The sequence below is a fragment of the Myotis nattereri genome, assembly GCF_964212035.1.
Source record: "Myotis nattereri genome assembly, chromosome: 11".
NCBI lineage: Eukaryota > Metazoa > Chordata > Mammalia > Chiroptera > Vespertilionidae > Myotis > Myotis nattereri.
In genome coordinates this window covers 19,034,111-19,060,612 of record NC_138086.1, presented here as the reverse complement: position 1 = coordinate 19,060,612, position 26,502 = coordinate 19,034,111, and the positions used below count along the sequence as shown (strand labels likewise).

Here is a 26,502-nt window from a genome sequence, read left to right as displayed (position 1 = left end):
CGCCCCAAAGACCTAACAGCTGAGAGAAAAGAGCTGAGGGAAAGCTGCAGTGATTAATGTCTCCAGAACACTGGGTGGCTGCCGTGTCTAAGCATTTGTGAAACCTTAACTTCCACTCTTTCTCCTCAAAACCTTCAACAAAGGGAGTGATTTTAAGGCAGGAGGCTTTGCAGTTTTGCTACTTTGTTTTGTGACATGAAGCACACAGGTGTTTTTAAAAGCTTTATGTCAGCCATTACAGACTCCTGGACTATGATCACATGTGCTGTGCACTTAATGCACTGGAATTTTTAAGACTTTTAAGGCCCTAACAGAAGCAGATTATCAGTTGTAAATGCCAAGGACCTTTGAATAGGCTACTACCCCTCAAAATTATAACATGCACCTATACTTACTCAGATTAAAACCAATCCCTCAGGAATGCCTCCTGACTCCAGGGCAATGCTGCTGCCCGTTCAGCATTCCAGGGGAGCAGCATATGGCAACCAGCTACTGCCAAACACTGGGCTATAATATTACATCTACAAACCTAAGAAGCGTGCTGAGCATTTAATAACAATGACACAAGGACCATTGTATCTAAATAAGTTAAACAACCTATTTAGAAAAAGCATAAATTATTTAAAAAACCAAACAACTCATTAGCTTTTAAAATAAATGCTTCTAGAAAAAACAGTAAAACTCTGGTTACTACTAGAGATATGCTGCAACACATGTTAAATCTGTGAATAATTCAGTGTCCACCAGCTTTCTTCCATTTCCATTTGCATGAAATATCTTTATTCCATCTCTTTACTTTTAGTCTGTGTGGGTCTTTTGATTTAAAGTGGGTCTCTTGTAGGCAGCATATGTATGGGCCTTGTTTTTAGCCACTCAGACACTTCATGTCTTTTTATTGGAGCATTTAACCTACTTACATGTAAAATAATTATTGATATATATTTATTGCAATTTTATTATTTCTATTTTTCAATATGCTTCTACTGATTTCAGAGAAGAAAGGAGAGGGAAAGAGAAATAGAAACATTAATGATGAGAGAATCATTGATCAGCTTGCCTACTGCATGCCCCACACTGGGGATCAAACCCACAACCTGGGCATATGCCCTGACATGGAATTAAACCATGACCTTCTGGTTCATAGGTTGATGCTCAACCACAGAGCCACACTGGCCAGGCAATTATTCCTATTTTTTTATATTTTATTCTTTCTTCTTAAAGAAGAGTTTTTGCCACTTCTTGTAATACTGGTTTGGTAGTGAAGAGCTATAGCTTTTTCTTGTCTGAAAAGCTCTTTATCTCTCCTTTTATTTTAAATAATAGCCTCGCTAGATAGAATAAGCTTGGTTGTAAGTTCTTGTTTTTCATTACTTTGAATATTTCTTGCCAATCCCTCTGGCCTGCAAAGTTTCTGTTGAGACATCAGCTGACAGTCTTATGGGAGCTCCATCGTAGTTAACTATTTTTCTTTTGCTGCTTTTAAGATCTCCTCTTTGCCTTTAACCTTTGGCATTTTGGTTACAATGTGTCTTGGATTTGAGCCTCTTTGGGTTCATCTTGTTTTGGACTCTGTGCTTTCTGGACTTGTATGTCTATTTCCTTTATCAGGATAGGGAAATTTGCAGGCATTATTTCTTCATATAGAGTTAGTTTCAAGTCCTTGCTCTCTTTCTTCTCCTTCTGGTACTCCTATGATGTGCATGGTGTTATGCTTGATGTTCCAGAGGCCTCTTACAATATTCTCATATGCATATGGTACATTTTTTATAGTTGTCCAAACATCCTTGGGTATTCTATTATGTTTTTATCAGTGTTTGTTGTCTTTGTTTTTCATATGCATAATGGTATCCTTAAACTCAGCAATTTTTCCTCAGTCATGTTCAGCCTTCAAGTCCATCAAACATATTCTTCATTTCTGTTATACATTTTTTCATCTCTAGTATATTTAGTCCCTTCTTAAGATTTCCATCTCTATGCTTACATTGTCCATTTGTTGTTGAATACTGTCTTCTTTCATTATTAGAACACTCTTAGCATATTAATCACGGTTGTTTTAAATTCCCCGTCTGATCATTTCAACATCCCTGCCATGTCTGGTTCTGATGCTTGCTCTGTTTCTATAAGTTGTGTGTGTGTGTGTGTGTGTGTGTGTGTGTGTTTATTTGTTTGTTTGTTTGTTTTGGTATGCCTGGCAACTTTTTCCTGATAGGTTTACAAGATGTGTTGGGTTAGAGGAACTGCTGTAAATAGGCCTTTATATTGTGGTGGTAAAGTGTTAGAGGAGGAGAAATGTTGTATAGTTCTCGGTTAGGTCTCAGTCCTTTAATGAGCTGATGCCTCGGTCTGGACTATGAACTTTACAAGTGTTTCTGTCTTTTCTTTCCCCTCAGTTGGAAAGAAAAGTTGGCTAGAGTGGGCTGGGGTTGGGTATTTCCCTTCCCTAGGTCAGTTAATGTCTGATAATACTCCAGCAGGTTCAGCTCGTTAACTAGTTTCCCTTTGGGCAGGCTTTTCAAAAAGAGCAGAGTGATCTCGCATATTTCAAAATGGTTCCTTTTTCTCTCCCCCTGCTGGAAGCATGAGATTTTTCTCAAATTCACTGTGAGAACAACGTTGAGCTCCTGCAAATAAATCTCACAAAATTATGGGATTACCTATGATTGAGTCCCACTGGAGTTTACCTCTTAAGAGTTGTCCACACTGAGCCTCTAGCAATTAGAGTTCAGGTTTTCTTACCCCAGCGCTGGTTCACTAGGTCGTTCCTGCTGAAGAGTCTCTGGCCATTGTAAGTAGTGACTCATGCTATTCACCTTTTTGACTCTCCAGTCTTGGGGGCAGCAGTATGCACTGTGTTGTCACCTCTGGTTGGGATCTTTGAAGCAGTGTTGATTTCTCAGTCTGTTCAGCTTGTAAATTAAGATGGAGTGGAAATGTCTAAGCTCCTTGCATAAGAAACTAAATAGCAGTGTTTTTATAGCCCAAAATGGAAATATGGTATTTTAGGCAGAGGCAAAACAGGAGTAAATAGAGAAAGAAAGCCAAAATATATATTTTAGAAATATGATTACAAAAACTGAGTGTGGCATATAATTCCTGAATGAGCATTTTATATACAATTCAAGAGGCAGATTGAGACCGAGGGTTTGAGGGCTTAAAGTCAGGTTACCAATTTTTATTTTTCCTCTTTATCCGTGAGAAGTCTTTGCAATTTTTTATCAGGGGAGGAAACAAATAAAATATATTTATAATATTTTTATCTGGTCCTGATTTATATGTGCAAGATGAATTAGAAGAGAAAGGACAGCCAATTGCAAACCCTTGATGGTGGTCAAAAAATGGCATTATGAGAAATTACTTCAGTAAAGCTGGACAAAGCAATGGATGGATCAAAGTAAAAATATAATGACTGAGGCTAGATATGAAACCCAATTGAACAAAATTAGAGATATCAAGAAGAAAATTCCTTAGGCCAGATAATGAACACACACACACACACACACACACACACACATATATATATATATATATATATATATATATATATATATATATATATATATATGATGAGCTTTGTTGCTCGTAATTTGGTTTTGTCTGATTAGCAGTTCATCAGAAATGTTGTCCTAGTTGTCAAGTAATGAAAGCAGGATTGAAGTAGAGCAATGATGATTGAAGCCAGGGAATGGGAGATATGTGTGATAGAGAAAGATATGTCAGAAAACATTATGGATAGAACCATTGTCAGAATTAAGGGAACCAAACAGAAGAGAGGGAACCAGCATTCATGACAGTTGGAGAGAAACGATAGTCATAGTGTTTCAAGATGTCAAGAAAGGAGTGTTTCAAAAAAGGGATGAATTGAGAGGAGGTCATTGGATTTGAACGCTGATGCTTTTCTTGCAGAATGTTTAAGATAAGTACATTGCAAAAACTATTTTGCATAAGAATGATAATGCAGAGTGCCTAAAACATTGTTTCTAAAGGACTGACCTTTAAGATTTTTACCAATCTTGAAGTTTAATATTTCTAACACATTTTTGCTGCCTTTTTTTATAGTAACATTATAGATCTAAGAAGCCCCAAACAAAATACAATTTTGGTTTTCTAATAATTAGCTCTAAAACATAGTCTTCAGAAAAAAATTTCATTATCTTATATGAGTCCATTTACAGTATAAAACAGTGATGGCAAACCTATGACACGCGTGTCAGATGTGACACGCGAACTCATTTTTTTGGTTGATTTTTCTTTGTTAAGTGGCATTTAAATATATAAAATAAATATCAAAAATATAAATCTTTGTTTTACTATGGTTGCAAATATCAAAAAATTTCTATATGTGACACGGCACCAGAGTTAAGTTAGGGTTTTTCAAAACGCTGACATGCCGAGCTCAAAAGGTTCGCCATCACTGGTATAAAATCAATATGTTAGCCACTAAATGGAGCATTTTATTTTTCTCAATATTTCTGAGAGAAGCTTCTAATTTAACTTTTTTCTTTCCTACTGGGATCCTATAAGGAAATATAATAACTTTCTAAATCATTAAAAACCCACTAGTCAATTAGTAGGGTTGAGATAGATTGTTTTCCTCTGTGGTAACAGACAGGGAGATAGAATGGTCTTGAGTGCCCTTATGACACATGAAGCAATGTCTACTTTCTCAAGAAAGGGTGTTGGACGAAACGGCCCCAGTGAGGTTGGGATGGCCCCAGTGAGGTTGGGACAGATAATGGGGACCAGTATAGACTGATGAACAGGGGTAGATGCAGAGGCAGAGCAGCATTGAACAGACTGTCAAATTACAGTGGGAAGCCTGGGGAGGGTTTGTGGGGGGGGGTTAAGAGATCAACCGAAGGACTTACATGCATGCATATAAGAATAACCAATGGACACAAGACACTAGGGGGTGGGGGCCAGGGAAATGTCAAGGGGGGGCGGAAAGGAGACATATGTAATACTCTTTGTAATACTTCAAGAAATAAAAATTATTTAAAAAGAAAAAAGAAAGGGTGTTTGAAATTACACAGTTATGAATTCTCTACCCCACCTTGGGGAGATTTGGCATCCCTCTGCAAGTACTGAGCTTGGGGACTGAGCCCTTAACCTGAGGGACCTGATGCTATTTCCAGGTAGATAATGTCAGAATTGAGCTGACTCAGAGGATACCAGGCTGGTGTCCCAGAATTGCTTGGTGGTGTGGGAGACTCCCGACTTCCGCCTCACACATGTTGGAACTGGGTCCAGACCCTTTAGTAAACAAATTCAAGGTAAGAGGTCACATGGTGGCGAATCACCTAAAAATAGCATTTTAATTTTAATAGAGATATTTTGTGATTTAATCCAAAAGAGCAAAGTGGAACTTTAAGTTCCTTAAGCAGATACTAAGCACAAATGTGGACTGCCTCATTTGTACCACTTTCACTGCTTTATGCCACCTTATAAGACTACTCTTGTTCAATGGAAAACATTATCACCCAGCTGTCTCATTCAGCATGGTGTTCTTCACAGTGTGGAAATGGAAGATTGGGAAAAACGTATTTCAAACTTAAATGGATGGAAAATATTAATAGAATTATCAGCATAAACACAGGAGGAGTGTCAGAGATTAAAGTAGCTAGTTTTGCCATCTCTTTTCAAACTTGACAGTGTGGTTTGAATGTCTGAAAATATAGTATAAAGACTTGGATCCTCATTTATATGTGTGTTTCTACCTTAAGCCAGTGTTTGAGGGGTTCTGGCATTTATACCTGTGATTAGAGCTAAAACATCTTTCCATGGGGCTGTTTTCAGAGCTTTAAAACTGTTTGGGTCAATCAATCTTTCTCTGAATGTCAGATTGGTCAACATTGAGTAGGTAAATGGAAACTAATGCCACTCATCAAGTTGATTATGTGAATGATTTATTGGACCCAATCATTTAACACTTTCCTCAAGTCAATATCAGGGAAAGAAACTGGGCTCTTAGGATGGTAAACTGTATTTGTACTGTCAACATTCAGTGATTTATTACAAACCGCTAGCTAGGATTAGGATATTATAAATGGGGGAGAATGGAAGGCTCATTAATTTTTTATGCCCACAGGTGGAAGACATGCAGTGGGCTAGCAGGGAACACGTGCACCCGGCGTCTGTCTGCAGCCTGCCCTGTAAGCCTGGGGAGAGGAAGAAGACGGTGAAAGGGGTCCCTTGCTGCTGGCACTGTGAGCGCTGTGAAGGCTACAACTACCAGGTGGATGAGCTCTCCTGCGAACTTTGCCCTTTGGACCAGAGACCAAACACCAACCACACAGCCTGCCAGCTTATCCCCATCATCAAACTCGAGTGGCATTCTCCCTGGGCTGTGGTGCCTGTGTTTGTTGCCATATTGGGAATCATCGCCACCACTTTTGTGATCGTGACCTTCGTCCGCTATAACGACACCCCGATTGTGAGGGCTTCAGGACGCGAACTGAGTTATGTGCTCCTGACAGGGATCTTCCTGTGTTACTCCATCACCTTCCTGATGATCGCAGCACCGGATACAATCATATGCTCCTTGCGACGGATCTTCCTAGGACTGGGCATGTGTTTCAGCTATGCAGCCCTTCTGACCAAAACAAACCGAATCCACCGGATATTTGAGCAGGGGAAGAAATCCGTCACAGCGCCCAAGTTCATTAGTCCAGCATCCCAGCTGGTGATCACCTTCAGCCTCATCTCCATCCAGCTCCTGGGGGTGTGTGTCTGGTTTGTGGTGGACCCCCCACACATCATCATTGACTATGGCGAACAGCGGACTCTAGACCCAGAGAATGCCAGAGGCGTGCTCAAGTGCGACATTTCTGACCTCTCGCTCATTTGTTCACTGGGGTACAGCATCCTCTTGATGGTCACTTGTACTGTTTATGCCATTAAAACAAGAGGTGTTCCAGAGACTTTCAACGAAGCCAAACCTATTGGATTTACCATGTATACCACCTGCATCATTTGGTTAGCCTTCATCCCCATCTTTTTTGGTACAGCTCAGTCGGCAGAAAAGGTAAGTGCAAGGAATGTATTTGTCAAGTTTTCCTTGGATTTAACTTTTTCTTCAAGATCCTCTCCTGCCTTTCTTTTGGTTCATTTATATTCTCCCCAAATGATTCAGTCTGTGGTGTTCTTATTTAGAAATACACACACACACACACACACACACACACAATTCCCTCAAGTTCGCTTTACATTGAATATGTGATTGAATATGTGTTGACTAAGGCTGATTTCCCATATTTAATGTGGGAATCTCCTGCTTGGCAAGGCTGGAGATTGACATAGTTCATGTCACTTTCTGGATCTCTCTTTCCAGCTCTGTTATCTACTAACATAACTGTTCTTTTCCCAATGTTAATTAAGAGAGGAAGAGAGAAAAGGCAGACATGATTCACAGGGGTGAGTGTCCCAGAGATAACCTACTGCCTAACAAATGTCTCTTTTTCTGGTCCTAATGTGACTCTGGGTTAAAGCTATTCTTTAATAAAGATGATAGTTATAGTCACAGAAGGACGTTTTATCGTAAAACCACAGCAAAAAGAAATTGAAGGCATCTTACTGTTTTTCTTCAGCCTCAATTTTTATTGCTTTTCCACATGTGGAGGGTGATGGCGGGGATTAAAGGCAACAATGGGAAGTTATACAAAGTGTTTTATAACTTTTCAGAAGGTGAATCTCTCAAAAGAATTTCCTTTTGCCACTACTGACCTCTTCCACATAAACCACTGCACGGAAAGAACATCTCCATGTGAAGGGAGTATGCATGGAAATGGGTGTATGTGGTTCTTTGTACAAAAAAGCAGAGAACTAATGTTACCATGAAATCCAAGGTTTGGGTAGTATGCTAGAGACAAGCCAGCTTGCGAAGCAAGAGCAAAGCTATCTTTCTGTAGAGAGATGACTGAATGTGGCTAGACAAAGTTCCCTTTTATTCTTTAGCTTTTGAAATCAAAATATGTCAACAAAGCACATTGTAAGACAAAGGATAAAATAATGTTAATTGGAAATAGCCCGTCAGTTCATTGTGTACATGAGGAAGTTCTTCTTTCAGAGTGAGGACTTAAATGTCGTTCCACCTTCCACCATCAAAAATGATGAGGCATTCAGACATCCCAGGGACAATTCCCTAGTCTCTACCATCCCAAGTGAGGTCGTGCATGACTCTTAAAATTCCAAATAATTTAGAAGAAAACATTCTCTGTAGGGATTTGGAGAGCTCATTGGTATGAGCACTCACCCTTTCCTAGATCAATGTGGCCTGCAATAATGTTTGGATAAAAATGTACTTCAGCACATTGGTTGCTGAATAGAGCAAACTTCTGTGGGTTCCAAAACTGTCACCTTTCTTGACTTGCATGGCCAATGGAGGCCCATGAATATTTCATGTGGGACCGAGCATATAGCAGGAAAGAAAGACAGTTTGGGGCTCTAATCCTAATAACTGAAAATAATTATATTTTGGCATATGCAGATGGGACTATATTAGGATCAAACTTGTAAATTTAACTTAGGAAAGAATGCATGAGTTGGAAAATAAGTTTCGCAAAGTCTATTGGGTTTGTTTTGATATGGTTAGTAGTTGTACTAGTCAGGGTAAAACAATGCTTTTGCAGATTCTGGAAATGTGTATCATGTGAATTAATAATAATAACAATTTAAGTGGTATTTATATTTGAACCTATGAATGCCTTTTTAAAATATACTGTTTTATCTAAAGAGGGCCCTGAATAGTTTACTTTGGTTTAACAAATATTTAACCAAACAAAATCTTCTGATTTCTGACATCTAACTTTCCTTTCATTTTTTTATCTTTTTATTTACTTTTTATAAATTACAACTCACTCTAATTTTTCATATTGTGACTTCCAAGGTTGTGGGAGGTGCAAATACAATACCAATAAAACGTTATTTTTTATTTAGATCATCCCTTCAGTGCCTAGATTTTTAGATTAAATAAAGTCGTGGTTCTATTTCAAGTTATTGGATATTATCACTGTAGTTAAAACATGCATTTTGCTAATAAGTTTTCTTAAGATAATTGGAAAAAAAATAACCATAGTCTCTCAGAACAAAAACTCTGCAGAGTTGCAGCTGCCCTTGAGGAGCAGTAATAGAAATAGCAAGAGTTTCAGATGAAACGGGCACATGAACATGCCAGGGATGGAGGCTGCCTTCTGCTGCTGAGGATGCAGGAGCTGCACATCCATCTGTAAACCTGAGTGCAATGTATATATTTATAAGTACAGATAAATCTGTGCCTGTAGAGATATGACTGAATGTGGCTAGACAAAATTCCCTTTTATTTATTAGCTTTTGGAATCAAAATAAGTCAATGAAGCATATTGTAAGACAAAGGATAAAATAATGGTAATTGGAAATTATTTTGTATTATTCCAATGAACATGGCAAAGACTAAAAAAATCAATAAGAAACACCAGCTTTAGGAATTTTCAGATCACTATATTCCTCAAATTATTTAGTTGGTTTTAGAGTTGATGAATTTATAACAACTCTACATCAAGAGCTATCTATACTAATAAAAGGGTAGTATGCTAATTAGACTGGGTCAACCGGACATTATCTGGTCATCTGGTCCTCCTTCCAGACAAAGCCACAGTGGCGGGGGTTGAGGCAGAGGCAGTTAGGGGCCATCAGGCCAGCAGGGGAGGGCAGTTAGGGGCAATAAGGTAGCAGGGGAGGGTGGTTAGGGGTGATCATGCCAGCAGCCAGAGGGGTTAGGGGCGATCAGGCAGGCAGGCAAAGGCGGTTAGGGGCAATCAGGCAGGCAGGCAGGTAAGTGGTTAGGAGCCAGAGGTCCCAGATTGCGAGAGGGATGTCTTATTGTTGGTTTAGGCCTGATCCTGCAGGGTGAAGACTGGGCTGAGGGACCCCTCCTCCAGTGCACAAATTTCATGCACTAGGCCTCTAGTATTATATAATACACTTATGTGTCATCCTAACACTTCACATTGAAATTGGCTAGCTGCTATTCTCTGTTAAAGTCTCTATTATTCAAAATAATGCACAAAATATTTGAGAATGATTATTTTTCACATTGCTAAAATTATTGACACATATTAAAAGTGAATAAAACTTTTATGTCTCTAAAAGAAGGCTTTAAATAAGATTTATTGACTTTGGAGGACCAAAGAGCTGGTCAGTCTTCCATTCGCATTTATAATGCTGAGCCCCACCGTTATCAACTTGAATTGTTTGCAACAGATAGGTAGCCCATGCATCCATTAATTCAGCAGATCCTTATTGAGCATTGTGTCCAACATTGTTCTAATTATTGAGCTCATGTCAGTCTGCTTTCCTGTAAGGCTCGGTCTGGCTCCCAGCCAATGCTGCATGATGTCTGCCAGCACCAGGAAGGTGCCAGACTCAAGGGCAAGAGAAGATGGTGAGGGGTCAGATCTGAGACGAAAAAGCAAAGATGAGAGCTATGCATCCTATACATCAGTGACATCAGATTTATAGCATGGAAGACAATGGAAAAGCAAAGTTTCTTCTAGTATGTATTTAATTATACTTCTTAGAGTAATGCCTACAGAAGAAAACTTATCTAGCCCCATAGGGCTCTCTGAAATTACAAGAGAAGTAGGAATAAAGAGAAGAATTAGTTGAATTATTTTGACAGATATTTCAGAAAAATCTCTGAGTAAAATCAAGTTAAAAGGGATCTCAGTAGCATTCACGAAGGCAGACAGCTCTCTCTGTCTTCATTCAATGATGAAACTCCTTTTAATTTTAGCACATTCCCCTTTTTCCATAATTTGAAATCAAGATGAATCATGTTTATTCCAATAGAGCTTATGCCATAATTTATTAACTTTGTGCCTACTGCTGCATTCTACTAGGTCATAATATAAATGCACTTTTTCTTTTCTTATAGAAAAATGGTGTGAAGGAAGGGTGTACATTCTGAGACATGAACATGGACTAACACAAACTCTCATAATTTTACTGAAAAGACAAAATATGCAAATATAATTAATGCAATAGTCAGGAAAAGAATCTCAGGGGTGGTTAGGGGCTATTAGGATGGAAAATATCTCTAAAATACATATTTTACCATCTCTAATTGGTCTCATAAAACCAAGCTTTTCAGACACGTGTTATGACATTGCCAAGCTCCAATGAGCACATTGCTTTAAACACAGTGTCAGATAGAAAAAAATAAAACACCCTCAAAATGAAAAAGGAAAGAAAACTCAATGTCAGAACCCCTGTATGTCCCCAACCAGCCTTTCTCCCTTCACCCTCTGATGGATTGTGCAGCAACTAGCTAGCAGCCCAAGTTGGAAACCTGGGCGTCATCTGCAACTCCTCCCTCTATTCACTCCCACCCCTTTATTTCCTCCTCTCATCTTTACATGTAATCTTTTATAAAAATTTGTAGAGGGTAAGCAGCATCTGTCTGATATATATACTGAGTGGCCAGATTATTATGACCACCTGACGTTTGTAGGCAAATTAGCTATAATTTTGCGCTGAAGTTACTAGAGGGCCAGACCACTATAAGTAGGGAAGCAGGTTGTTTACCACGACAGTAGAAGTGATTTTTTTCTGAAGATATGGTTAAACAACGTGATTTAACAGCCTTTGAATGTGGGCCCTTTAATTCGTGTGGAACAATGTCTGAATAGCACAACATACCTAAGTATCATTGCTGATCAAGTTCATCCTATCATGTGGATGGCGTATCCCAATGGAGATGGCTTCTTCCAACAAGACAATGCACCATGCCACGGTGCTCGTATTGTGCAGGAGTGGTTTCAAGAACATGAGGGAGACTTTACCTTGCTTAGGTGGGCCCCACAATCACCAGATCTCAATCCAATTGATCATTTGTGGGATGAAGTTAAAAGAGCCATCAGGCAGCTGGTTCCACAACCATCAAATCTCATAGATCTGAACAGTGCTATTCATCAGGCATGGTGTCAGATTCCTCGCATCACCTTTCAACATCTCGTGGGGTCAATGCCAAGAAGAATCATTGCAGTATTGAAGGCAAAAGGTGGCTGAACAAAGTACGGATGGGGTGGTCATAATAATCTCGCCACTCAGTGTATAACTGAATGAATATGTATTTTTGTATATAGCCTTTTATGTCACTACATTCTGAATATACAGATGCCTATTCAATGAGTGAGTGGAGTGTCTTGCACAATTAGCATATAATAGTATAAATTATTACTTATGATTTAAGTTAGACTGTGGCATTATGGGAATGTTATATATACATCTTATTGTGATCCGCATTACAGTATTTTTTTCTGAAAGATATGTTTTCTCATTTAAATGATGGGCCATATACACTTATTTTTAAAATTTTGTCAATCATTTGTTCTGAATAGGACTGCTAAATATTTAGGGGGAAATGCAAAAAGGAATTATTATACTTGCCCTTAATTCTATCTAAGATACACAAAGCAAAGGAGAATTAATGTGATTATCCAGATATGTTTACCATGTCATCCCTCCCTTTTTCTTTTACTGCATATGACTACTGGAGACCAGAAGAGTGTGGGGAAACAGATGGATGAGTGGAATTAGGAGGAGCATGATTCCTGGAGTGGGAGGGCTTGGGGTCAAATCCTGGCTCTGCTAAACCAGCTGAGAGAATGTAGACAGTGTAGAGCAATCACCCCACCTGCACTCAGCCCTATTCTCAAAATAGAGCAGATTTGAGTTCATATAGTGTAGTAAAGGGCAGGAAGATTAAATTAACAAACCAACAAACAAAACCCGCCACCTCTTGTCTCATTATGCTGTGTTTGCATAGTAGATCTCAAAGTAGTTTTACATGATATGAGTTATGAGACCGTTTAACACATAATAAACAATTAATAAGTGTTGGCTATTGTTCCTATTAGACTACATTTCATGAGGGCAGAGACCTTATTTGGTTAGCTCACCATTTTATCTTGGGCACCTTGCAGAAAGTTGGGCCAGAATAGGTTCTCAGAGACACATGTGTTTAACGGTAGAATACATTCACATTCATTCACATAATTGCTTCAGTTTCTCCAGTCATTTAGACCATTTCTGTGCAGCACCCCAACTGGAAGTGTTTTTTTTGCAAACAGAGGGGCTCTCCTGAGGGTGTAGAGCAGTCAGAGAGGAAGACAGAATCTGTAAGAGGAGAAGGAGGAGGAGGAGGAGAAAGGAGAGTTCTTCCCAGGGCAATGTGTAACTGCCTTTCTCTCTTTAGCAGAAAATACTGGAAGAAGCAACATGTCATCAGAAAGCAGCTGCTGAAATATTTAAGTTAAAATCGAGTAACTCTAGTAAGAGTAGCAAGCATTGAAAATAATAACTAAAACTCCTACTTTAAGAAATAGTCCCGATAAGAAAAGAACAGCCTGAGAAACCTGGGGTAAGAATGTCAACATGACCTAGACAACGATGGAAGTAATTTTCAGAACAGATCAGACTAGAGGTAGTTTCCAGCCACACCTGCCTCCTTACATTTAATTCCTTGGGATGTTGGGAGGTAGAAATGATGATCAATATCCACCTTGCGTGTTTGCAATTGTTGTGAACTGTATAGTGTTCCCTTTCCTTGGCAGCTTGCAGTCATGTGAAGCTGATCTTTTTGAAGGTCCATGATGCCCCACTATAGTTACAGAACAATCTTAGATATCGCGGTAGATTTTTGTTTGGCAAGATCCATTATACTGGACTGTTCCAATCGACTCTGGAAGGGAAAAACCAAATTTAAAATAAGAAAAAGAAAAAAAAAAAACAACTGGAAAAGAAAAAACATCTCATGTGTGCACTCAGTTAAAATGATATGCTTGTGAAGATGTGGGAGCAAAGGGAAATAAGGAGATTCCGGGACACAGTGCAGGCCTGTTAAGCAGCTCTCTCGGGAATGTTGCCTTAGCTACACTTGTTACTTTGTTCCCGGTTGTGCTATACGTATTGCCGCTATAGAAAAACACCAACTTACACATGTAGGGCAATTCTTTTGGGGGATGCCTATCTTATTTGACAGCACAAAGAAATATTTGCTCAATGAACTTTGCTTAGAGTCCCATGATTTGGGGGCTCTGAGGAGCCTGCGGGGCCTAGGACTACTTGAATCAAACATCTGGTTGTTGGTGAAAATGTGGTACTTTCACATCCATCTTTTTTAAACTGAAATTGAGTTTGCAAGGTTTTAATTTTTTTGCCCAAATTAGAATAATTTAATCAACTAGACAATTAGTCAACCTGGGAACTTAGTCCTGGAACTAATATATCTTGTTGAAATGGCTTACCTTTCTTAATATGATTGAATGTTAAAGTACTAGATCTGATTAAGATTAAACCATGAATATTTTCAGAATCAGTAAGGACCATTACATTATTTCAAAATGTGTAGGAGAATGTCATACAAATAGACTTACATTTTTTCTATATAGGCAGAACTCTAATGACACCGCAGACTGTAGGTTGTACAGAATGCAGTGACTAATTTCGTTATATAACTTCAAATTGAATTTGCCATGATTCAGTATATGCTTATATCTCACGCAGCACACAGGGTGCCAACAAGAGCAGATTGCAAGGAAATCGTTTCTTTTGGCTATCACCAAAACACATTTTTATGTTGGAAAAAATTTAAAAAGTATCTACATGCAGTTTTACATGGGTTAATGTTACTCACCCCAAATGTAGAAAATAGCTAATGAAAATTTAGTATAAATTCTAGGCTATTTAAAATAAATGTAAGGCATGTTTATTTGCCTCATTAAAAGAACTACATAAAAAACTCAGTGTGGCTTTTGGTTCAAGATATGGGCTGGCATAAACAAATCTATCCCTTCCTTCTACGGTAACAATGAAATTGAAAAAAAAGAGAAAGAAAAAGAGGAAAGAAAAGAAAAAAAGACAGGAAGGAAATGCGGATGGAGAAATGTAGAGAAAGAAAAAGAGAGAGAGAGAGAGAGAGCAAGCTAAAATGGTTTTAGAGCCAATATTAGGTAAAACAATTTGAGGAAACCCTGAAAAATAAGTTGAATCAGTCTGAGATTTGGAAAAATTCAAAGCGAGAAAGCACAGCCCAAGAGAGATCATTGGTTCTTACCATGGAAGTCCCAAGTCATTTCTAACCCTAAAGTCAACATGCAGACCTGAAGCAGGCATTGGAGTGACCATCAAGAAAATTACTTAAAGAGCTTCATTTCAAAATAACTGGGCCAGTTGAGCACCTGACTTTCCCTTTCTGCTCTAACCTTACATGTAAAGAGAGTACAGGTCACCGAAACCGGTTTGGCTCGGTGGATAGAGCGTCGGCTTGCGGACTGAAGGGTCCCAGGTTCGATTCCGGTCAGGTCAAGGGCATGTACCTGGGTTGCGGGCACATCCCCAGTAGGAGATGTGCAGGAGGCAGCTGATCGATGTTCCTCTCTCATCGATGTTTCTGACTCTCTGTCTCTCTCCCTTCCTCTCTGTAAAAAATCAATAAAATATTTTTTTTTTAAAAAAAAGAGAGTACAGGTTAAAATTACAGAATTCTACCCTAAAGAATGGGAATCACCTGATGGTCAAATCACCTCACACTTCACAGAGAGAGAAAGAGAGCAGAATTTGAAGTAATTTTATTTCAGACAGACACGGACAAGTGGGAAATAGAAAAGATAGACTCTATCCAGGAGAGAAATACGATCAATTTCTCAACTCTGAGAATAAGTTCCCCCAGGGGTGGGCCCCAGTCACTTGGCTGCCTGCATCCCTGCATCTTTAAGAGCAGCCAGTCAGTTAAGACAACCACTGAGTTAATACAGGTCCTGCTGTCCAAGAAAAATGGAGCCCCCAGTAATCCTTGTCAACAAACCTGGCCCTTCAATTATAATTATACATGAACGACCAAAGATGTCATGAGAAAAAAAGAAAACCAATAGCATCATTTTTAAAAAAATACACAAAAATAACAAAACAAAACAGGTAATTCAGAAAATATAAGATGATTTTTCAAAAAACAGACGTTTTATTGCCATTCCAAGAGAATCAAGAAAATACTGAACATCCATGCATGAACTGATTGCTATGGAAAAGATCAGTCAAAAAATAAGAAAAATAATACTGAAAATTAAACTTATGAATGTGAAAATAAAAACCTGGACCGATGGACTGAGACATAGGGTGGCTAGGGTTAAAGAGCAGAGTAGAGATCTGAAGGGTAAAATAAAAGCTAGAACCACAAAGAAAAAGATTAAAATGATACAAAGAAAATAGGAGATATGGTAGAACATGTTGAGCACACATGCAGGAACTAATAAACATCTGAGAAGAAGAAACGGGAAAAGATGAGGAAGAAATGCTCTGAAATAATAACATCGATTGCATTCATATTTGGGTCATTAGAAGAAAAGTTTCAAAACTGAAGAAAGACAATTCTGACAGGCTAAAAAGACATGCATCTCAGTAACATTTCACTAACTGAGATAAACTTCCAAGCCTTAGAGAGGGAAAGAGGAACGAAAAGCTGACTTCATCTGCTACCCTGGATTCTAGAAGGCAAGGAGCAAAGACTTTCTGAGGGAAAAGTATTTGAAACTTATAATTGTGTAGCCAGCCTAACTATCAATCATTGTGAGACTAAAAATGTATATGACTCAGGAAATCTGGTGCCTACATAGCTTATGTATGAATTATTCTAGATGTAGTCCAGTAAAGTAAAAAAGTGCATCTGATTAAATGAATAACTGATTACATATGATTTAGAAAAAAAAGTTTAAAAAAAACTGTAAAAAGAATCTATTAAACCCTAGTGTCTAATTGCCCTTTAAAATGCAAAGTTTTGATAATTATATTTATCTCTTCTCTGTGAGCCCAGTCATGCTACTTGAATGAATCTAAGGAAATAGCATTTAGTAGCCATAATACAGGGATTGCTTTTGTCTTGATCTCACATTGTTAGAAGGGATTTAGAAACAAAACACAGAGATGTTAATTTACCTACTGAAATGATTATTATAATTTGATATAACTTTAAGAAATTAGGAGGCACCTAAGTAGGATCAATGGAAAGAGAGTTGTGCAAACACAAGAAAGCATTCACCTTTCACTGTCCACAGATACAATCTAAAATTGCTAACTCAAGAGATATGTGTGTTATTTAAAGAACAACAAAACAAAACATAAAACCTGTTCAAGCATGTTAATTCTATGGAACAGCATCATGATATGGAGAAGGGGTGACAGAGGGTTTTAATTAATAAATGCTTAAACTTTATTTTCCTTAATTAATAAATCTATAGAATAAAAATAGAAATCATTGCATACAGAAAGGTTTAAGGGAAAGTTCCAAGAAAATCTTTTTTCAGACAATATGACTGCACATTTTTATATTGGGGACTTTTGGTGTGTATATATATGTATACGGAGAACACCTTTTATATACAGAAATAGGTGAGTGATTTTGTATTGTGAAAATGACTCAAAATCTTTGATTATCACAGTTTATGAATTTATTCCTTTTTATGGTTTATGTCATCTATACTAATAAAAAGGTAATATGCTAATTAGACTGGGATACCTTCCAAGAGACCTTCTGGACATCCTTCTGAACAAAGCCATGGTGACGGGGCCGAGGCAGAGGTGGTTAGGGGTGATCAAGCCAGGAGGAGAGGGCAGTTGGGGGTGATCAGGATGGTGGTGGGGGGGTAGAAGTTGGGGGTGAGGAGGCTGGCAGTGGTAGGCAGCTGGCGGCGATTGGGTCAGAAGGGGTGGAGGAGTTGGGGGCAAGCAGGCCAGCAAAGGGAGAAGTTGGGGGTGAGCAGGCCAGCAGGCAGAATGGTTAGAGGCCATCAGGCAGGCAGGCAGGTGAGCAGTTAGGAGCCAGCAGTCCTGGATTGCAAGAGGGATGTCCAACTGCCGGTTTAGGCCCAATCCCACAGGGATCCCATAGGGATCGGGTTTAAACCAGCAGTTGGACAACCCCCAAGGGGTCCCAGATTAGAGAGGGTGCATTTGTGCGCCCCCCCCCCCGCACAAATTTCATGCACCGGGCCACTAGTTTCTAAATAAATATTTTTAAGGGCCACAATTTAAGGATCAGCTTACAGCTGATGATAGCATTTCATCAAAACTATCAATTGTTTGCCATATGCAAGTACCTTTGCTTGATGCTTCAGAAAATGCAATTATGAGTAGGAAGCTTGCTGTCCAGTTGTTTAGGGTCAAGTAGGGTGGGGGCAAACCAATCACACAGATGACTGTTACAGGGCAGAGTAACACTATGGAGGCCTATTGTGAGATCTTGGGATCAGAGGAAGGCAGCATATCCTTTGAGGGATCAAGAAAGTCTCCATGAAGGAGGTGGGAATTAAATAGACCTTGAGCCCTGGCTGGTGTGGCTCAGTTGATTGGGCACCGTCCCTTGCACCAAAAGGTCGCTGGTTAGATTCCTGGTCAGGGCAGGAGGCAAACTAATCGATGCTCCACTCTCATATAGATGTTTCTATTTCTCTCTCCCTTTCCCTTCCTCTCTCTCTAAAAGTCAATAAAAATATAAATAAATAAATAAACCTCAAAGAGTGGAGAGAAACCGAAACCGCAGAAAGCAGGTTTCTTCAAGGCACTGCGTATAAAACCTGTTTCCAAAGAATTGTTTTGAGTTTAGCATAGTCACAGGGAGAGCTGGGTGACAATATGTTCAATTTCTCCCATTCTTAATGGCACTCCTTTTACCCTGGAAAAGTATTTCCCGGTTGGGCAATAAATTATAGGGTTATCTACAAAATAAGTCTCATCTGATAACTGGCAGACATTTTGTGGTATTATGCCAAGTGTGTACTGCATTTGCTAGGGACATGAGCGCATTTGAATCTCTCTGAGCATGGCTCTATTCTCATTACAATGACGTTTTGTGAGATTTCTTTGTCAATGGTGAGTCATGAATTGTAGTGTGCGAGGATAAGAAAAGACAGTAACAAGATTATTGAAGAAATCCAGGCAGAAATATTGGGGGCTTGGCACGTGGCTGTGAAAGTGGAAAGAAGAAACTCAATTCCGGTTGAACCGGGAACAAGAGAAGGAGTGGGAGGTGAGGTGCTTGCACTGTCTGCTCTGTGGCTGCCACAAGGATTCCATCAAATCAGACTTCACAAAAAAGACTGTAGCTTTCTCTCTGGTGTGGGTGAAAGGAGTAAAGAGCAAAAAAATAGTTACTAATTACTGCAGCTAGCCGAGTATGGAGAAGGATTTGGGGGCCTAAAACAGTGAAGTTGGATGAAAATCAGATTGTGTAAATAAAAGCAAAGTTAAGGATCCAGGGACAAGAACACCTGGTGGATTGTAATTTTCAGAAAACGAATCTGCCAAATAATATTCAAATAAGGTTTGATCGCTGAAGTAAAAAGGCAAACTCTCTAGACATTAAGTCAAATTATTTTCAAGTGATTAAGAAAGCAATTTAAATATATAATTGTCATTGTCATTATGTAAATTTGGATGTTGATTTTATATTCTATTAATTTGGGCAAATTTTCAAGTAATCTGGATTTTCTCTGCTTGTCATGGTCATGAAAAGATGCATTTAATATCTTTTTCTTTACTATGTATCTCATTTTTGTATAACTTTGAACTCCTTGCATATACGAGTAATATATTAACCAATCAGTTTTCAATTGTGCTATTATTGTTGCTCTTTAAAATTATTTATGAAAAGTCATGTATTGAGTCCATAAGGTAATCTGCAGAGTTCTGCATCTTGGCAGTGTTCTAAATCTTGTTCACAGGAAGAACATTGGACCAATCAAAACTCACAGTGCAGCCCTGACCGGCTTGGCTCAGTGGGTAGAACGTCAGCCTGTGGACTGAAAGGTCCCAGGTTCGATTCCGGTCAAGGGCATGTACCTTGGTTGCGGGCACATCCCCACTAGGGGGTGTGCAGGAGGCAGCTGATCGATGTTTCTCTCTCATCGATGTTTCTATTCCTCTCTGTAAAAATCAATAAAATATATTTTTTTTAAAAAACAACTCACAGTGCTAATTGTAGGTTTTTGTTTGTTTGTTTGTTTGTTTAAGAATCACATAATTCTCATTTTGAAAAAAAAATCTTTCAACGTCAAAAATGACAATAAGTTAAATGTTTTCATCGGAATTTTATATTCACTATTTGTTCAGTCACCTGTCTCTCTGGAAAAAATATCAAGGAATGTAATATGTTTTGCTGTCTGTTCTGTTGGCCCAAATTCTGTAGCATACAGCTCTTTATATAACCTTTGTGAATATATGCAAACACACACATGTACATATAGCTGCTGTTGATTTCATGTTCTAAGTAAAGGTTAAATGTTATGTTTCTCCTGCCAGCTGTTTTCTCTAAAATGCTCATTCACACAAAGTGAGTTGAAGTGAGACTAGTATTGGTAGACGGTGTGCCTGTTATAAAACCATCCGTGTTTGCACCAGCAGGCAGCTTGTTACTGTAGCTCTGCACGTTCTTCCACAAAACACTGTTCCCATGCTAAAACATAGAATCAAACCATAACTTATGAAACAGTTGGCTGTTTTACCTGCTTGTTGTTAAGAACTGACAATAACAAACACAAAATAAATAATTACGCTTGCAATGAAACATTTGTAGAATGTGGCACATAAAACAACAGTGAGTAGGGACAGTGAGTACCATAGGATTATAAGACAGCCCTTGACTTACTTATTTCTACCTCACTTCGTATGTATAGTGTATTCCATAGAGATTACATGCATGCATTTATGATTGTTAATGATAACCGCCATCTTCTATTTTCCCTTCCTGACGTGCTGGGAAACCATATTGCTATGAATCTCTTTTTGTTTCTGTCTCCTTGATCTCTTCCTTCTGCTCAACTTCTCACCGTCTCCTGGTGTTGGCCTTTCTCCCAGGCATCGCTCCCTTGAAGTCCTCATCACTCACATGGCTTTTGCTGTGAAAGGACGCTCATGCTTTCTTAATCTCTGCTCTTTCACATGTACAAAATGTGAGCTTAAACAGTCCAGGAACTAAATATGAAAGGAATCCAAGACCCAAATTGTAAAATTAAGATATCTGAAACCAAAATGTTTTATGTTTGAAATAGAAACTATTGAATGCCTCTTATGTCCCCCAAATCAGACTAAGCTCTTTGTGTGTAAATAATCTTCTTTTATCTTGAAGAGATGAATTCTATAGATGCAGGGAAGTTAACTCAAGAATGTTTCCATTCCCACTGATGCTATAAGGTATACATGGGGCTGACCCTACTCATTTGACTGTAAGTCTCATGCTTTTAGCTGCTCTTTCATATATCTCCATTATGCTTAATCTTTTTTAAAAGTCTTCTTTTCTACCAATGGCATCTCTATTTTTCAGAAAACCAAACTTGAGAGTTAACACAGACTTCCTTTTTCCTTTCACCCCTATTAATACTCTGTCAACAAATGTTATTATTCATCTGAAACTTTCCCTAGATCACACTTCCAAAGTGAAAGCTCTTCCCACTTCCAAGGTCAAATTCCTAGTCTAAGTTGGAACTTCTGTGGTGACCTCCTAGACATGTTCCTTGACAGTGACTTCTAGATTTCTGCCATAAAGATATTCTATACACTTTTCTGCTTTATCACTTTTTAAATATATACTCAATCAACCAATATTTATTTACCACTTCCACTCTATGATGTTGACAGCATCCATTGAGCTAGAGGTGGCCTGCCTTTATAGAGCTTGAATTCTAGTAGAAGAGACTGATTTTAAACTGATAATTCCAGAATAATTACTAATAAAATTGTTATAGTGATATGGTATGAAGGGTTCTGAAACTAAAATAATTTTTACTGACCATTAGTTCAAACCTACATTTTTCAACTTTTGTCTTTCCACAGCCCTTCATTTCAATGAACTCAGTTTTTGTTTTGTTTTTGTATGTTTGTTTTAAACCAAATCAACCAACGCATGAATTCTTCTCTAACTTACAAGACATTAAGGATTCTGAACAGATATGTACTCTATCTGGACACCCATTATTTACAGTTCCAGATTTGTGTCCTGTGCTGTTTGTGGGGCATTTATGAGTCTATGCATCTATGGTTGTGTATATGGTAGAAATTATTCAAGAAGACATAATAATCTCAATTCTCATGTGTTTTTCCTGAATCTCACTTCTTGCCAGTCCCATGATACCTGTCAAAGTACATTGCAAATAGTTTTCACTATAAGGTTTTTGTTGAATTAGATGTACAGGAACATGGTAAACATTTCAAGCCAAGCCTGAGTCACTCTGTGCCAGAAAGTGACTTAAAGACAACAGTAAAGAATATGTTTGGACTAAATGGTTCTTGTCTCTTTATCTCTGTGGTGTTGAGAAAGCAAGTTATCTTCTCTGATTCCCTGTCTCCTTATCTGTAATCAAGCCTCTATGGTTGTCTCTCTTCCAGGTTCTCTTAGAATGTTTGAGCCTAGGAAATGTAATGGCCCCCAGGATGTTTGACTTCCTTTCTACTTTTAAGATGCCCTTATTATAGAAAAAAATCGCCAGTTACTTTGGAAATGCTCAACCACACAGAGGCATGACCTAATTTTTAAGTAAATGCACATGAAGATTATTATGCCTGTGTAGTGAAGGATGCAAATGAATGCGCAACGCATTTTAGAAGATGAATGTGCTTGAGGCAGTCATTAGACTTATAAACCTTAATCAAGTGCGTTCACATCCACATACATTCCAGAGTCTGAATTATTTTTTCCAAAAAGCCCTATGGGGCATGTACTCACGCCATATGTTTCCTTCAGTTTTACCGAGATATCTTAGGAAAATGAAAAAGGCACTCAATACTTCACATTAATTTCTAAATTTTTTGCTCTCTGGTTGAAAAAACAAAGGTGAGCTATAAAGATAGCTGATAGTAGACATCTCCTAGTTCATCAGATTGTGCTAATTTAGCATCACCTAGCTTTACTTTGGCACGTTCTACTCATCATTACTTCTTGTTTATCATTCGAATCATGTATCCCTGGTAGAAAGACACGAGCACTGGCTGGAAGACTTCAACATGACTCCAGAGAAGTTGATGTGGAATGTAATCTCTTATTAGAGATTGATTTTGATTTCACCTCACATAAGTGAGTTCCTTATCCCCTTCTACCACATTTCCCTTGTACTTGCAGTTAATGCAGCACCATAAATCGTTCTGCCACGTGCCTTAGGAAGACAGAAGGGAATGATGTCTACCAAGCAGCCCTTTCATGACAAATTATAGAGAGAGCTGATAGCAAGCGCCAGTTAAATTCCCTTGTATACCTTTGCATTTTCCTCTCATTTGACTTTTCCTTATTTCCCTCATCCTGTGAACCCTGGGAGAAAGCTTGTGTTTTTAAGTCCTTTTGTAATGGGAAAAAAAGGATAACTGTTATTTTCTTGAAAAGAAATTCCTGATAGTTTAACTTAATTCAAGTATGGAAACTGTGTAGGTCCCCTGAGTTTTCTTCCTGTTGGTTGTAAATCTTACAGGGCAAACAGAAATGCATATTTATTTTGGTGAAAAATAAAGCACGTATTTCTAACGCAAAATAATTTCAGGCCCATTCTAACTGAACACAATTTGCAATAGTTGTAAATTGTGCATTATTGTTCATAGCACCCTGAGCAATTAAACTGTGTTCAGGCTGGCTGCATGGAGGCAGCATGGTTACTTAGTGGGTACAGCCAGTGGTTACAAACGGGTATGGAGCCTGACTGCCAGGATACAAGTTCTACTTTGTCCATGGACTGTGTGCGGTGTGTGGCATATGTTACTGCTCTAAGCCTCAGCTCTCATCTGTAAAATGGGTATAACAGTATTTAGCAGACAAGATTAATTAAAATCTATATATATAAAAGCCAAGCAACCGGAATGACTGGAATGACCGGTGACTATGACACACACTGCAGCTGGCCAACTGGCCCAATCGGGGGCAGCCCCTCCCCCTTGTCAGCCCTGGCTGGATCGAGGGTGAGGCTGGCCGGCCAACTGCCTGCGGCCCCTCCCCCGGGCCCGCCCTGCCCCCGATCGGGCCCCATCAGGGCAGGCTGGCTGGACCCCACCCATACACAAATTTGGGCAGCAGGCCTCTAGTATTAAATAAAACCAGTCCTTCTTGTTATTCCGGTGTTGTTGATGGTGATGATGGTGAGATAAGGAGTCTTCATTTCCTGTGGCCAACCCCACTGAATCATTTTGAGATTTCCCACTTTTTTCCTTCTCTACTTTTTGTGCTGATGCATTTGAATTATTGGGACATTTTATGTCTATATTCATTTTACTTAAATCTGACCTAACTATTATTTTAGTATAGACTAGCCCCAAAGAGACACTAAGTGTTTCATATTTTTATCTGGTTAAATAGAGTCTACTTATTTAATATCAATTATTACATGATTTTGTACTTTAAAGTAAAATTATTTTGGCAGTTATTTAATGACTGTATATGACTCTAAATAGAAAAGGTGATGTTATAACACTATTTCCTTATAAGTGTTTTTTTTCCTATTCTTCACACTCTAATAATACATTTTATCAGGAAATAATCTTTAACCTTGTGATTCTTAAAATATTGCTATGTTTGTAATATTTGATAAAAAGGCATGAACAATATATTTTCTGGAAGAAAATGGCCTCAATCTAATGTCAATCAAATATATTTCTACATAACAAAATTTACTTTGATATAATTTCTGCAACATATCTTAGCTAAAGTAGGTATATATAAGTCACAACATTTTTCCGTTAGAACCCCTCATATGTAAATTCCTAAAACATGGCTTCTTTTCCAAATTGTTTCACATATTCTCTTTCTCAGATTATGATAATTTAAAGCTATTCTATGTGATCTGCTAATTTACCAAAGGATTTTTCTTTTTCTCCACTCCACTGTTGGTCTCACACTCTGTATGGTTAGTTTGGTTCCATGTGCGAAGCAGCATGCTTTCTTCTGAATCCTTTTAACTAAATATTTATTTTTAGGCATAAAAATCTGAACAAACTCCAATTTCTGTTTGAAACCATTCCTACATCAAAAATTGCATTCATATTTGGGTCATAGTTTTCCATGAGAGGTCTTAGCAGATAATCCCACACATTCTCTTTGAGCTCCCAGAGGAACAATATTCAGAGTTTCCTCTAGTAGTGTCTGTGTGTGTGTGCGTGTGTGTATGAGGAGCAGCTCACAAATGGACTCAATTTCACATTTTCTCAATAGCTTAAATCCCCTTTTTCATATCTTATTTCACAGTTTCAGTATTTTGCTTTTATTTTTGAATAATTGGGCTATTTCAAATCATCTCTCCCATTATTGAAATGAAGTACTATACATAGCATAATATCAAAAAAGAGCTAACTATTTCTCTAACAGGTTTGGCTCAATGGGTAGAGTGTTGGCCTGCAGACTGAAAGGTCCCAGGTTCAATTGTGATCCAGTGCATTACCTTGGTTGTGGGCATATCCCCAGTAGGAGGTGTGATTGATGCGTCTCTCTCATCGATGTTTCTAACTCTCTACCCCTCTCTCTTCCTCTCTTTAAAAAATCAATAAAATACATATTTTTAAAAAAGAGCTAACTATTTAAAATATAACTTTCTCATAGCATCCTGAAATTTCAATGCCCTTGGATAGTATAGCAAATTTGGAATTGTTAATGTGTGTAAAAGGGAAATTATTATTTACAGTACTAAAGTATTCTATTTCTGTATGAAGCGCTGATAAGCAAAAAGTATTCCATTTTATATTTCTACTCAATATATATTGTCATTGTTTTCCAAAATTTAAAAAAATGATATTAGGATTGACAGATTTAGTAAATAAAAATTCAAATGTTTAGCTAAATTTAAATTTCAGATAAGCAATGAATAATTGTTTTGTGTAAATATGCCCTGTATAATATTTATGACATCCCCAAATATTATTTGCTGTTTGTCTGAAATTAAAATTTAAATAGGTTTTTAAAAATACTTTGTCAGGCAACTCTATACTAGGTTGATGAGAATAGACTTATAAGACAAATGTAAATAAACAAACACAAAGTTAAAGCCTTCAAATTATTCGATACAATAATTCAATAAAACTTTATATATAAGGTAAAAAAAAACACATTAATTAACAATACAAATAATTGAAATAGCAAGAAATGATATATCAAGATAGACCAGTGTGCCCTGGATAGATACATAAAAGTCCATGGATAATGGTTGGTGTAAGCAGAATAAAGCCCTCTGAAAGATGCGAACATTCCAATTATGGAAAACTGTGAGTATGGTATGTTATATGGCAAAGGGGAATTCAGGTAGCAACTGGAATTAAGGCTGCTATTCAACTGGCCTTAAAATGGGTACAATATTCTGGATTATCTGAGTTGGTCCAATGTAACCATACGGACCGAAACAGTGGAAGAAGGCATTAGCATCGCAATAATGTGACCTGAGAAAGATTAACCTGGCCACTGCCAGGTGGGAAGGGGCCCTGAGCAAAGGAGTGCAGGCAGCTTCTAAAACAGCCGTGGGC

The 26,502-nt window shown here is 38.2% G+C and overlaps 1 protein-coding gene across 1 annotated transcript in view; it reads left to right on the top strand.

Moving 5' to 3' along the window:
* GRM8 (glutamate metabotropic receptor 8) overlaps positions 1-26,502 on the top strand; it is a 742,523-nt gene that overhangs the window by 655,820 nt on the left and 60,201 nt on the right. Inside the window, exon 9 of the mRNA XM_081102565.1 lies at positions 6,086-7,021. Coding sequence (XP_080958691.1) covers positions 6,086-7,021 — 936 coding nt within the window. The remainder of the gene's footprint in view (positions 1-6,085; positions 7,022-26,502) is intronic.